Source organism: Microtus ochrogaster, chromosome 2 (genome assembly GCF_000317375.1).
Source record: "Microtus ochrogaster isolate Prairie Vole_2 chromosome 2, MicOch1.0, whole genome shotgun sequence".
Lineage (NCBI taxonomy): Eukaryota > Metazoa > Chordata > Mammalia > Rodentia > Cricetidae > Microtus > Microtus ochrogaster.
In genome coordinates, this window is record NC_022010.1 from 47,342,384 (window position 1) to 47,354,603 (window position 12,220).

General features: G+C 37.7%; 1 protein-coding gene across 1 annotated transcript in view; it reads right to left on the reverse strand.

Moving 5' to 3' along the window:
- Window positions 1–701: 701 nt before the first annotated feature.
- The window catches only part of Tomm70 (translocase of outer mitochondrial membrane 70), a 33,754-nt gene continuing 22,235 nt past the window's right edge, over window positions 702–12,220 (reverse strand). The window contains exons 8-12 of the mRNA XM_005344949.3: window positions 11,992–12,099; window positions 10,606–10,722; window positions 7,852–7,949; window positions 6,179–6,301; window positions 702–2,678 (exon numbers count right to left, since the gene is read on the reverse strand). Of these exons, the coding sequence (XP_005345006.1) occupies window positions 2,525–2,678; window positions 6,179–6,301; window positions 7,852–7,949; window positions 10,606–10,722; window positions 11,992–12,099 (600 nt within the window). The 3' untranslated portion in view covers window positions 702–2,524. The remainder of the gene's footprint in view (window positions 2,679–6,178; window positions 6,302–7,851; window positions 7,950–10,605; window positions 10,723–11,991; window positions 12,100–12,220) is intronic.

The window sequence follows — 12,220 nt, forward strand, 5'->3', positions numbered from 1 at the left end:
TGCCTTCGGAATGCTGAGATTACAGGCTTCTGCCACCATGCCAACTAATTTTCATTTTTAAAAGAAGTATTATTTGAAGAACAAACATTGTGCATATTCATGAAGGTTAAGGATTTTTTTATTCCTTTAAAATGTATTTTTATGTATTTATTCTGCCTGCATGCATGTTTGTGCAGCACACCTGTGTGTCTGGTACCTGAGGACAGAAACAAGCAAGTTATCTGGTCTCCTAGAATAGAATTACAGGCAGTTTGTGAGCCGCCACATGGGTGGAGTCCTTGAAATCAAACCTCTCTAGTTCTCCCTTGTTTTTTTTTGAAGTTTGTCCTTTTTCTGTTGTACATAAAAACTATCAAACCCAAAGTCACCAAGACTTTATTTGGTGTCTTCTGACATTTACGGCTTTAGCTTCCATTCACAAGTTCTCCCTATGGTTGAGAACTATGATTACACTCTTGGAGAAACTGTATGAAGTGAGCCCCATAGCATCATCTACCAGGCTGCTATGCAAGTCTAACAGAGATAAAGGATGAAGGAGGGTTCTTCAGTTACTGCTCTCCAGAGCTTTGCTGCACTGGATTTCCCAATCACACCAATAAAAACTTGTATATGCCTATCTCCAAAGTTAGTTTGACACAAGAGACTGACTGAAAGTTAATAAATGAACTACCTATCTCTCTACTACAAGAATAGATAGAAAAGCTTGAATGTAGTATTTATTTTGTGAATTTACATGTGAAGCCATTTACAAAAGAAAAGATACAGACAGATGCAGCTTTCAGTGCAGTTTCAAATGTTCACAACAGGCAAAAGTCTGTGAGTATTTGGAATGACAGTACTGAATGGCACATGCTTCGTGTTTCCTACCCAGCCCCAAGAAAGAAGGGGGTAGAGTAGAAAATGTCAGTATAACGTAAATACAGCCATGCAAATAAAAACTTTTTAAGCAAAGAGGTCACATTCGGAGATCTAGGACATTCTGTACTTACGGCTGTCACCACTGGATAATTATTTCAGAACAAAATGCTCCAACTTTCCACTATCCCAGTCAGTCACCTTAAATCATATTAACTGCCCCCACTGAAATCAGCCACAGGCTTACCAATATTGTTCAAAGACTATGTAAGAGCAGTCAGTCATTTCTAATAGTTTCTAAAAAGACAGCAATTGTAGCGAAATCATATTTGGTTTCAGTGGGATAAAGCACCCTTTTAAATAAGAGTGTAAAACTGTAAAATGCTCCTTTTACTCTCAACAATGTAAACTATAATTAGACTTCATGTCCATACACCTTAACAGACTTGCTTTTTTAAAAAATCTTTTCACGTAAATAAACCTCTACGTGGATCTTAGAAACACTCAGCAAGAACACGCCCCCCGCCACACACACACACACACCAGAAAATCCAGCATATAAATAAGCAAAAGAAGAGTCTGTGAAAGTGATGGACACAACGGTAGCATTTCCAAAGAGAGATGAGGTACAGATAAAAATGAACAACCAAAGTAAAGTCAGCTGTCAGTGTCCCTGGAGATGTGGACATGGACCATCAGTCCTCAGAGGTCAAACTTACCTCAATACAAAAAGTACTCTATATACCGAACCTCTGAAAATACTGGCTCAACATCCCTTAAGTTAATACAGCCACAGCCAAAGCACTGAACTTGTCATTCCAAGAGTGTGCTCTGGCTCCAGGACTGACATCCTTTTTGAACCTTACCATATTTCTATCACTAGAAAACTTAAACTAATTAAATATTCCTATATATCATAACATGAACTCCATCTGTATGTGGGTTGCTCACATCCACCCACTCTCCTTAAAAAGCATACTATTAAATAGTACTTACTATGGAATAGGCACAAGCAATTATATACACGTCTCTTTCATCTTACCTTCCTTGTTCAGCCTCTCATTAATAGTCGTCTTGTACGAATATCAATCAGAATATTTTGCTTCTGCATAATTTCCTAAAGTACTACAGAATCAGAGGCACTGAGCATGCTGACAATAGCTTAGTCTTTCAACTTTACTGAAAACCATATTGAAGCTTTTCATCCTTAAAAAAAATTAAAAAGAATTGAATATAAAAGAAGTCTATTTTACAGCACTTACCATGTTAAAGACCAACACACTATAAAACACTCATATTATACAAACAGCTATAAAAAGAAAATCATTCAGAACATAATCCCCACCCCAATATAAAAAAAACCAAATCAACAAATCAAAGTTTTTATTTGCATGGCCAATTACTGTTTGTATTCTACAAGTTTGTTTTAATATCCCTTTAACATGTTCTAAGCTTTTGTAGCACAGGGAATAAAAGCTGCAAGACTTCAAACTTCCTTCAACAGCCACGCCCACAACACCTAAACATGAAACAGATGTAATGAATGACAACATCACAAAGGGAATACTAGGTTCCACCATTCAACACAGTGTCATGACAGTGTCTTCAGGGTTCAGTTGAAGAGGGGTAAACTTCTTTTAAAAAGAGTCCGTCTGCTTTCCCCTTGGTTTTATAAGGTTGGCGGTTTTAATCCGTATTTCTTTGCTACTTCTGTCTGGGCATGGGCAGCATCACAAAGTGAATACAGATGAGCCATCTCCATTTCTGATTTGGCCAGGTTGATAGCTTTGTTGAACATGTCAATGGCTTTCTCCATGTTTCCTCTATAAAAAAAAAAAAAAAGCAAACTGTCAAAGATTCCTTAACAAGCACTTTTCAATAACCATTCAACTATAATTTAATAAAATGTTTCTTTCAATATAAACCAGAGTGGCTAGCACAGCACACTACAAGTACCAAAGAATTCTAACTATTCTTAAAATCTATTCCCATTCTGTAGGCTGTCATTTTGTTGACCATGTCCTTAGACAGAGGTCTGATCTCCAAAATATACAAAAAATTCAAGAAATTGGTCACCAAAAGAACACATAATCCAACAAAAAACAATGGAGTACAGCCCTAAACAGAGAACTCTTAACAGAGGAATCTAAAATAGCTGAAAGACACTTAAGGAAATGTTCAACATCCTTCATCATCAGAGAAATGCAAATCAAATCAACTCTGAGATTCCATCATATACCTGTAAGAATGGACAAAATCAAAAACACTGATGACAGCTTATGCTGGTTGTGGGGTAAAGGGAACACTTTTGCTTTGCTGGTGGGAATGCAAGCTGGTACAACCCCTTTGGATATCAGTGTGGCGATTTCTCAGAAGATTAGAAAACAACCTTCCTCAAGACCCAGTAATACCACTTTTGGGTATATGTCCAAAGGATGCTCAATCGTGCCACAAGGACATGTGCTCAACTATGTTTATAGCAGCTTTGTTTGTCATAGCCAGAACCTGGAAACAACCTAAATGTCCCTCAACTGAAGAATGGATGAGGAAAATGTGATACATTTACACAATGGAGTACTACACAACAGAAAAAAAATAATGACATCTTGAATTTCGCAGGAAAATGGATGGAGCTAGAAAACATTATTTTGAGTGAGGTAACCCAGACACAGAAAGACAATTATCACATGTACTCACTCATCAGTGGTTTTTAAACAAAGAAAAATAGCCTACAAATCACGATCCCAGAGAACTTAGACAACAATGAGGACACTAAGAGAGACATACATAGATCTAATCTACATATGAAGTAGAAAAACACAAGATCTCCTGAGTAAACTGGGAGCATGGGGACTTTGGGGGAGGGTTGAAGGAGGGAGGGGAGAGGCAGGAAGGGGAACAGAGAAAAATGTAGAGCTCAATAAAAATAAAAAATACTATTCCACATTATTTTGTATTCTTCATTTAAATATAGTGAGACTAGAGCAGTTATTATTTAAAAATCACAACTCTTCCTGGATCCTAAAGTCTCCATGTTTCTGCTGAAATGAGAGGCCGACGGCAACAGCCTCAGAGAACACTAGCAGCCCCCAATGACTAGACTTTCAAGGACTGGGTAAGTCCACACTCCTATTACCTCATCTCTATCCCCAAACGCTCAAACCTGTGAGCTTCTATGCAGTTACAGGTCAATCTCAGTTCCTCAATCAAGCCAACCGTGATCACAAAGATCCCCAACTATCGCCTCTGCTTAACTATGGTCAAATCCTTGCCTTCTAGAACCCACTTCAAATACGATTTTATACAAAATATTACCCTACTTTCTCTTCCAAGGAGAATTATCCACTTTATTCCCAATATTCCCCAGAGTCCTCTTATCCCTGTATACATAGGCAGACGAGTGTTCGCACCATCTATCTCACTGATGGAAATTTTTCAGATCCTATACCTAATAAATGGATGAACATGCTATGTCTAAACAAGTTCACCTCTTACATTTATGTGTAGCTAGGTTTTACAGTTAAAAAGAAACAGATGTTTAGGAAAACTACGCATGCATGCATGCATGTGTGAAATCGTATAACTAAAATCAAAAGTCAATACTATACAACCGTCAGTTAAACTGCCAAGGTAACCCATATTTAACTTCCTACAGCATATGACTAACACAATGAACTACTTTAGGAGTTTATATGGGGCTGTTTTTTTGCAATAGCTAGAAGAGCTAAAAAATATTAACAGAACCAACAGTATTAATCATTTGCTTTTAAGTAGGACCTACAATGAACTCTTTCTTTTTAACGAGACAAGATTTCTAGCCCAGCCTTTTCTAAAACTCCCCATGTAGCTTAGGAGAACTCTGAGTTTGTCTGATCCTTCTGCTTCAATGTCCAGAGTTCTTTCAGAATCTGCCCCATGCCCAGCTGTGGTGCTGGGGAATGGACTCAGGGCTTCAGGCATGCTGGGCAAGCACTCTATCAACTAAGCTCTATCCCCAATGGACTTTTAAAGTACAACTGAACTCACAAAATTCCCTCAACCCCCATCCACTTAAGACAATGTCTATGAAAACTTTAAATGAAATGTAAAGTGTTTTTACAGGCATCAATCTAAGAAGAATTCAGAACTTTGCTCAACTGTAATTAGGAGCCACTCTTCTATTCTAGTAAAGCACTATTTTATTTGCAATAACAAATTAGTAATTAAGAAATGATATTTGTATATACCTGCCACCAGAAGAACCACAAATGTTTTGTCAGTCTTTGGAGGAAAGAGAGCCATAGGGAGAACGGACTAATAAGGGTTAAGAGGACTTATGCTGACTCCTGACAAGTGATGGTGGGGATCTGTCACCTTGACAGCAATGAAGTACGGACTCAAATCTTGTTCTCACTAATGTCTCAGTGTGACCTTGTTAGTCTAATCAGCCTGAGCATTTGTTTCTATACTCTTAATCCTATATCGGGATCATTAAAAGGCCACCAGAAGCAAAATTTGGAAGATACTCAAGTTCAATATTTGGTCTAGAATGCATACTGGAGGAAATACCAGTATTAAGATATGGTATAGTCTGCCACATACATAGCTACCAAGATTAAATGTAGATTTTTTTAATATTTATTTATTTACTTATTTATTATGTATACAATATTCTGTCTGTGTGTATGCCTGCAGGCCAGAAGAGGGCACTAGACCCAATTACAGATGGTGGTGAGCCACCATGTGGTTGCTGGGAATTGAACTCAGGACCTTTGGAAGAGAAGGCAATGCTCTTAACCTCTGAACCATCTCTCCAGCCCTAAATGTAGATCTTAAGTGCAACTCTTGGTAAATATTTACACAAAAACAAATAAATCAGAATTGTAAAAATTCCAATCAAACCAGAGTTTTTCATGAAAATTCAGAAGATGTTACAACTTGCCCAGTTTCTTAACTTGTTGCTTCTTTGTCACAGGATCCAGAATCCACTTCAGTCTGGCTATCTATTTCCTGTTACTGACACTGACTAAACCATGTTCAGGTGTTTGTCTTCACACAGATACAATAAAAGTAAAAAAGGAAATCATACACAATACATAAAGAACTAGTTTCACTTGCTAAGTCATAAGCATGACAGCTTTTATAAGTGTAGCTTTTAATCTGAAAAAAATAATGAAATGAGGCAAATCCCAATCCCCTAATTTCTAAGGAAGTGTGCATCAAAGTTCAGCAAGGTTTAAACAGTTAATGAAGACCGGCTGATAATCAGAAGTATGTAATGAGAACAAAACCCAAAAATCAACGGTGCTTCATTACATTTCTAAGAATAGACTCTACAAGTTACCTCTGCACTTCAATGGTTCCCATGGTCTCATATGCAAAATCACATTTGTTGTCAATCTCAATAGCTTTGCTGATAAGCTCCAAGCCTTTATCCAAATCTTGCTTCCATTGAAGTTGAAGTAAACTGGAAATGCAAAAAAGGGCAGAAATATAAATATATGATTTGGTCTCTGCCCTCAATAAACTTGTAATTTAGTTCTCTAGGAAAAGCAAAGACTAAAGCGGAAAACAATCAACAAGACCCCCGGAAGCTTTGGGCCCCAACTTCTGATGTGGAAGTGCATAGCCACCGATTATCATAAAGTAATGATCCAGTCTTTCTTGTCTCTGTATTTCTAAGAAACAGAGACAGCTGACTGTCTGTAAATACCACAATGATTTACCTGCTTCCAAAGCCCCTAACCTCTCTCCCTACCACCCTTGTCCTGGAACCAGTCAACCTGTGGTTTCACTTCATGAGAATAAAAAGTATGTTAGACACACTGCCAAAAAACTGTCTTGCAAATTGAGGCTTCTCCCTTTACAGTAAGAATATAAACTATTTTATCCTTACAAAAATAAAATTATTACATTATTTTCAATTTATTGAACATATTATAAATTCTCAATAATTTGATACAATCATTTTAAAAAAATAACACTTATTTTATAGCCTTTCCATTTTTCCATTTCTGTATATGTGTGTTTCTGTGATTGTATGGCAGGAGAGGTCAGAAGAGGGTGTCAGAAGCACTGGAGTTGGAGTTGTCTGATGACATAGATGCTGGGAACTCAATTTGGGTTCCCTGGAAAATAAGATTGGCTTCAAACTCAAGATCCTTCTGCCTCAGCTACAACAACATACACACACAATTACAAATTAGTTTTGCAGATGGCCATAATTGTATACACTTTAATCCCAACAATACAAGGCAGAAGGAGGTGATCTTTATGCATTCAAAGTCAGCCAGGACTATATAGTAAGACTGTCTCCAAACAAACACATATAAAACTTGCATTTCTTTCTTTCTTTTTTGTTTTTTTGAGACAGGGCTTCTCTGAGTAACAGTTCTGGCTGTCCTGGAACTCACCCTGTAGATAAAACTGGCCTTGAACTCACAAGGAACCACCTGCCTCTGCCTCCCAAGTGCTGGGATTAAAGTTGTGCTCCACCACTGCCTGGCTCCAAACTTGCACTCCTAAGAGTCTTCCACAATGTACTGTAATTAAAATGACTAGTTTCATATAATTAGTCATAGTAGAAATATTACGAACTTACAAACTATTGGTAAATTTGAAAAGTAAAATAAGAGATGTTTATCTAAATGGCATCATTAGGTTGTATGTGTAACAGAAAAATCTACAATCAATGTTTTCAAATATTATTTAATAAATGAATCCTTTTTGGTTGGGGAAGCTGACATAGACACCTGACCCCCTCTCAGACAAGGTACAAAGTGAGGACTGACACCCAAATTGTCCTCTCATGGCCACTGGTGCAAGTGTGTGTTCACATTCACACATCACATACCCATATGCACAAAGATTAAAAAATCTACATACTGTGAGAAACCTATCAATTAATTCATTGATATGTCTACTCTGAATCATTTCTGTAAGGATAAAAGAAATATTCTATTACTGTAAAAGAAATTTAGTGTCTTATTGGAACAACAGAACCAGAAAAATACATACCCTTTATGAACATAAGTTGTAGCATTATCTGGTTCCAAATCAATACATTTATCATACATTTCATCAGCTTTACCAAACTGTTGTTGATCTGTTAATGCCTATATGAAGAGAAACTTCAGTTATATATATTAATGTAATTGCTAACCTGAAAATTAAAAGTATACTGCTTATTATTTAACCATCAAATTACTGCCTGAAATTAATTTAAGCCAGTTTAAATTTTACATCTTAATTACTCAAGTTTTTAGGTTGTACCTAGTATAAGTATGAGATCCCAACTGTCCTTTCTTCTCATGAATAGTTAAATGAAATCAAGGAGTCTGGGAAACTGAATAATACAGAGGGGCTACTTTTAATGAAAGCTATGTCACCACGCTTTCACAAGTCTATACTTGTACTCAGACTTTATCATACTAATATGAAGGGAATTTGTCTAAGGGCTAGACTCATTTCATAAGTGTACATTAACTGTTACCAGATTTTCATGAATACCGGAGCGTATCAAGGCTTTAACTTGGAGATGTGCTGGCACCTAACTAAGGCCATGCTTTCAGAGTTAACAGAAAAACTGATACTGTATACCTTTCATAGAAGCAACAGAAAACAAGCCTAGATTTCTATATGTGTAAGTGTAAAGTCACACTAAAATGCTCAGTGAATTAATGCTAGTGCCACTGTGAAGAGACTGTGTACGAATCAAACCCACTTAAAAGGGAAAAGAGAAGGGTGTGACTTAGCTGCAAATCTTCCTGGTGCTAGCTGCACTAAAGGGCAGGTCTTTGCTTTCCTAGTTCCTAACAGAAATCTAGCCAAAAAAAAGTCCTGAATTCTACAACAAAGGATGGCTACTCTCCCCTGTTTGTCTTAGTTTACCTTTGTATATAGTTTTACACAGTGTATGCTCTTGCGCTTTCTCTCTCTCTCTCTCTCTCTCTCTCTCTCTCTCTGCTTTTCAAAACAGTTTCTCTGTGTAGCCTTGCTGGCCTTGAACTCAGAGACCTACCTACCCCCCCCCCCCCCAGTGCTGGGATTAAAGACGTAGGCCACCACCAGGCTAGTGCGTGCTTTTATACTGAATTTGCAAGTGTAGTAAGCAACACTGCTTCATTTTTATAAAGAACTAGAAGGAACTAGGAATAAAGAAACAACAACTTCTAGCTTGTTCCACATCCCAGATTAACAGTTGTTGCCCAGGGGCATGTAGGACACATTGGAAGAACAGCCCCACACAAATCAACCCTTTTACAGGCCTCCCTCCTTCAAATGACACTAAAAGCATGAAGAATAACAAGACGTGAAATCTTTAAAAGATAGCAACTTTTTAATGTTTTCTATTTCTATGATATTTATGGGAAAGCTCCTGGGGTTTTCTTTTGTAATTAAAAGAACTTGGAATCTGAGAATGGTGACAAAGGCTCAGATCTCAGCACTTAGCTTAGAACAGGGAGATCATGAGTTCAAGGCCACCTCGGGTTGCATAATAAGACCCTGTCTCACAAAAGGAAAAGATAAATACAGAAAAGGCAAATTTTAGCTGAAAGACAAAGGGAAGAATTATTTACTAATATAGATGACTCAAAAATCAATGCTTTTAAGAATCTCAAATTAGAATACAGTTGATTTGGGTTTCAATCATGCTTTCTGTAGTTCAACTCTAAAGCAATAAAGTTTCAAGAATTTTTAGCCAAGTTTCTTGGTGTATACCTTTCACGTGAAAGGCAGAGAGGAGGGATCTCTATTTCAAAGTCAGCCTGGTCTATATAGTGAGTTCCAGATCAGTCAAAGCTACCTAGAAAAGGGGGTGGGGGGGAGGAGGATTTGACAGTGGCTGGAAAGATAGCTCAGTGGGTCAAAGTCCTGGCTGCTCTCCCAGAGACATAGGTTTGATACCCAGCACCCACATGATAGTTAACAACTACCTGCAACTCTAATATCAAGGAATTCTGGCTTAGAGTGGTGAGGGTTAGAAAGTTCTGACTTGGTAGCACATATATGACATTAGAACGTTCCAAGAAAGATTAATATGTTCTCCTGTGCAAGGATGACAGGCAGTGTCATTAAGTAAACAGTTTTGAAAACTATGTTATTAAATGGGGAAACCTAGACTCAGAAAGACAAATATCACATGGCCTATCTCATGTGTACAAATAAGTGTTGAATTTTTATGTGTTTATGAATGGGTATAAGTGTAGGTACAGGTCATGAAACTAGAAAGAGGAGCACTAGTGTGTAAAAAGAGGTTCTAAGGGAGACAAGAAGGTAACAGAATACATGTAACATAAAAGCAAAAAAGTAACCAAGAAGGTGGAAGGGAAGAGCAAGAGAAAGATTAAGAAAAAGAAACTTAAATTTTTTTTTAAAAAAAAAAAGAAAAATAGAGAAATGACGTATGATGATACTGGAAAAAACTCATTAGTTTGTATGCTAATTACCAAGAATCTTAAAAGAGAAAATAAGCTGCTACAGCTTAGATAGCTGTTTAAAGAAAAAGACCGCATACCAAGGATATTCCCCTATCATTTACGTAAAGGGTAAATTACTTTTCCAATCCAGTCCTGCTAAAAGCATGAGAGAAATGCTTGCTCAGAACTTCTCTGCCTTCTAAGCTTAGGATTCAGGACCATGCCATGGGTCTTGACGCGACCAAAGCACAAACAGCACTGCTGTACCCACAGAAATGCGATCAGGCTAGCACAATCCCATACTGGGACCCAGTTTACAAATGCAGTCCTTAAAAAAACTGTTTATACTTACCTGGGCATAAAGCGCATAGCCTTCAGCACACCTTGGAAATTTCTTTATGACCTCTTCAAAACCTTTCATAGCTGCTTGGACTTGTGAAGAATTGTTTGCTGTATATGCCTGGCGATACTGTTTAAAAATCAGAACACTCAAGTCAAAGAGCTAAAACCACTTCTGGAATCTTAACATAGAAGATACGGAACATTACAAAAGTGTTTCCAGAAAAGCAAGTGACCTGTTAATACAATTTGCTGTATCCAAAAAGACTCTAAGGAACAACTCAGCAGCAGAGAATCAAACACTATGCTGGGACTGCAGGTCACTGGGGACTCTACAGCAAGCAGAAGGAGTCTTCTGGCCTTGGAATAGTTTGAATGAGAATGGCCCTCAGAGTCGTAAATCTGAATGCTCAATCCTCAGTTCTTTGGTGGGAATAACTGGGTGTAGCCTTATAGGAGGTGTCCCTAAAGGTGGACTTTGAGACTTCAAAGGCCCAGTTTCTCTTCCTATCTCTCTCCTCCCTCCCTCCTATGGATCAGATGAAGGCCTCAACTACTGCTTCAGCACCATGGCTGCCTGCCTTCTGCCATGCTCCCTGACAGGATAATGGGCTAGTCCTTTCAGACCGTGGCACCCAATTAAATGCTTTCTCTTCTAAGATGTTAAGTAAGCATATACATGGCATAATTTTATTTTTCTGAAGTGCCAAAATTCAAAACAAGGACCTTACACAGGTTAAGCCTTCACAAAGCCTTCACAAAGCTATAGCCTACCTACAGACTTTTTAATGCAGTTAATTTTATTTTTATCTTAAGCCTGTAACATTAATATTTATTTGTTTATTAGGGTTTTTCAAGACAGGGTTTCTCTATAGCTTTGGAGCCTTCCTGGAACTCTCTCTGTAGACCAGGCTGGCCTCGAATTCACAGATTCCACCTGTCTCTGCCTCTCGAGTGCTGGGATTAAAGGCGTGCACCACCACCACCACCACCTGGCTCAACATAAATATTTATGACACAACTTTCTTTATAGGGAAAATTATTCTAGGGCTAGCTACAGGGAAAGCATAAGCAGTTAGGTCATGTTGTGACTATAAATTATTTCTTCAAATTGTTTTTGAAACCTTTACACTAGTTTATAGTAGTGAATCAATTCTGTTATAAACTCTGGGTATGGGTGGTAGGGCTGTAACCCCAGCATGAGAAGGTGAGGCAGGAGGGTTGGGAGGCCATGGTCAACTATATACCCATTAACACACATCAAACATCTTTTCTACCTGAAATCACCATTTGATTTCATTCATTTGAAATGAGATGCTCTTTTTTTTTTTTTTTTTTTTACTAAATACAACAAAATACAAATGGTGCTTATGAAATCACAGGTGAAAACAGCACCTACCAATGCAAAACACTTCTGAGCTTGTGCCAGAGCAAACTTGGGTCTTAATTTAATGCATGCATCAAAATCCGCCACTGCTTCTTCAACTAGATCCAGCAGAATTTTCAGCTAGGGAAGAACTCATAATTAAATGCAGTCAGAATAGTAGGCTCAACATTTAAACTTGCACCAATTTCTATTCTGTTATCATCGTTAATGCTCAGCATTTATTAATTTATTCAACATAAAA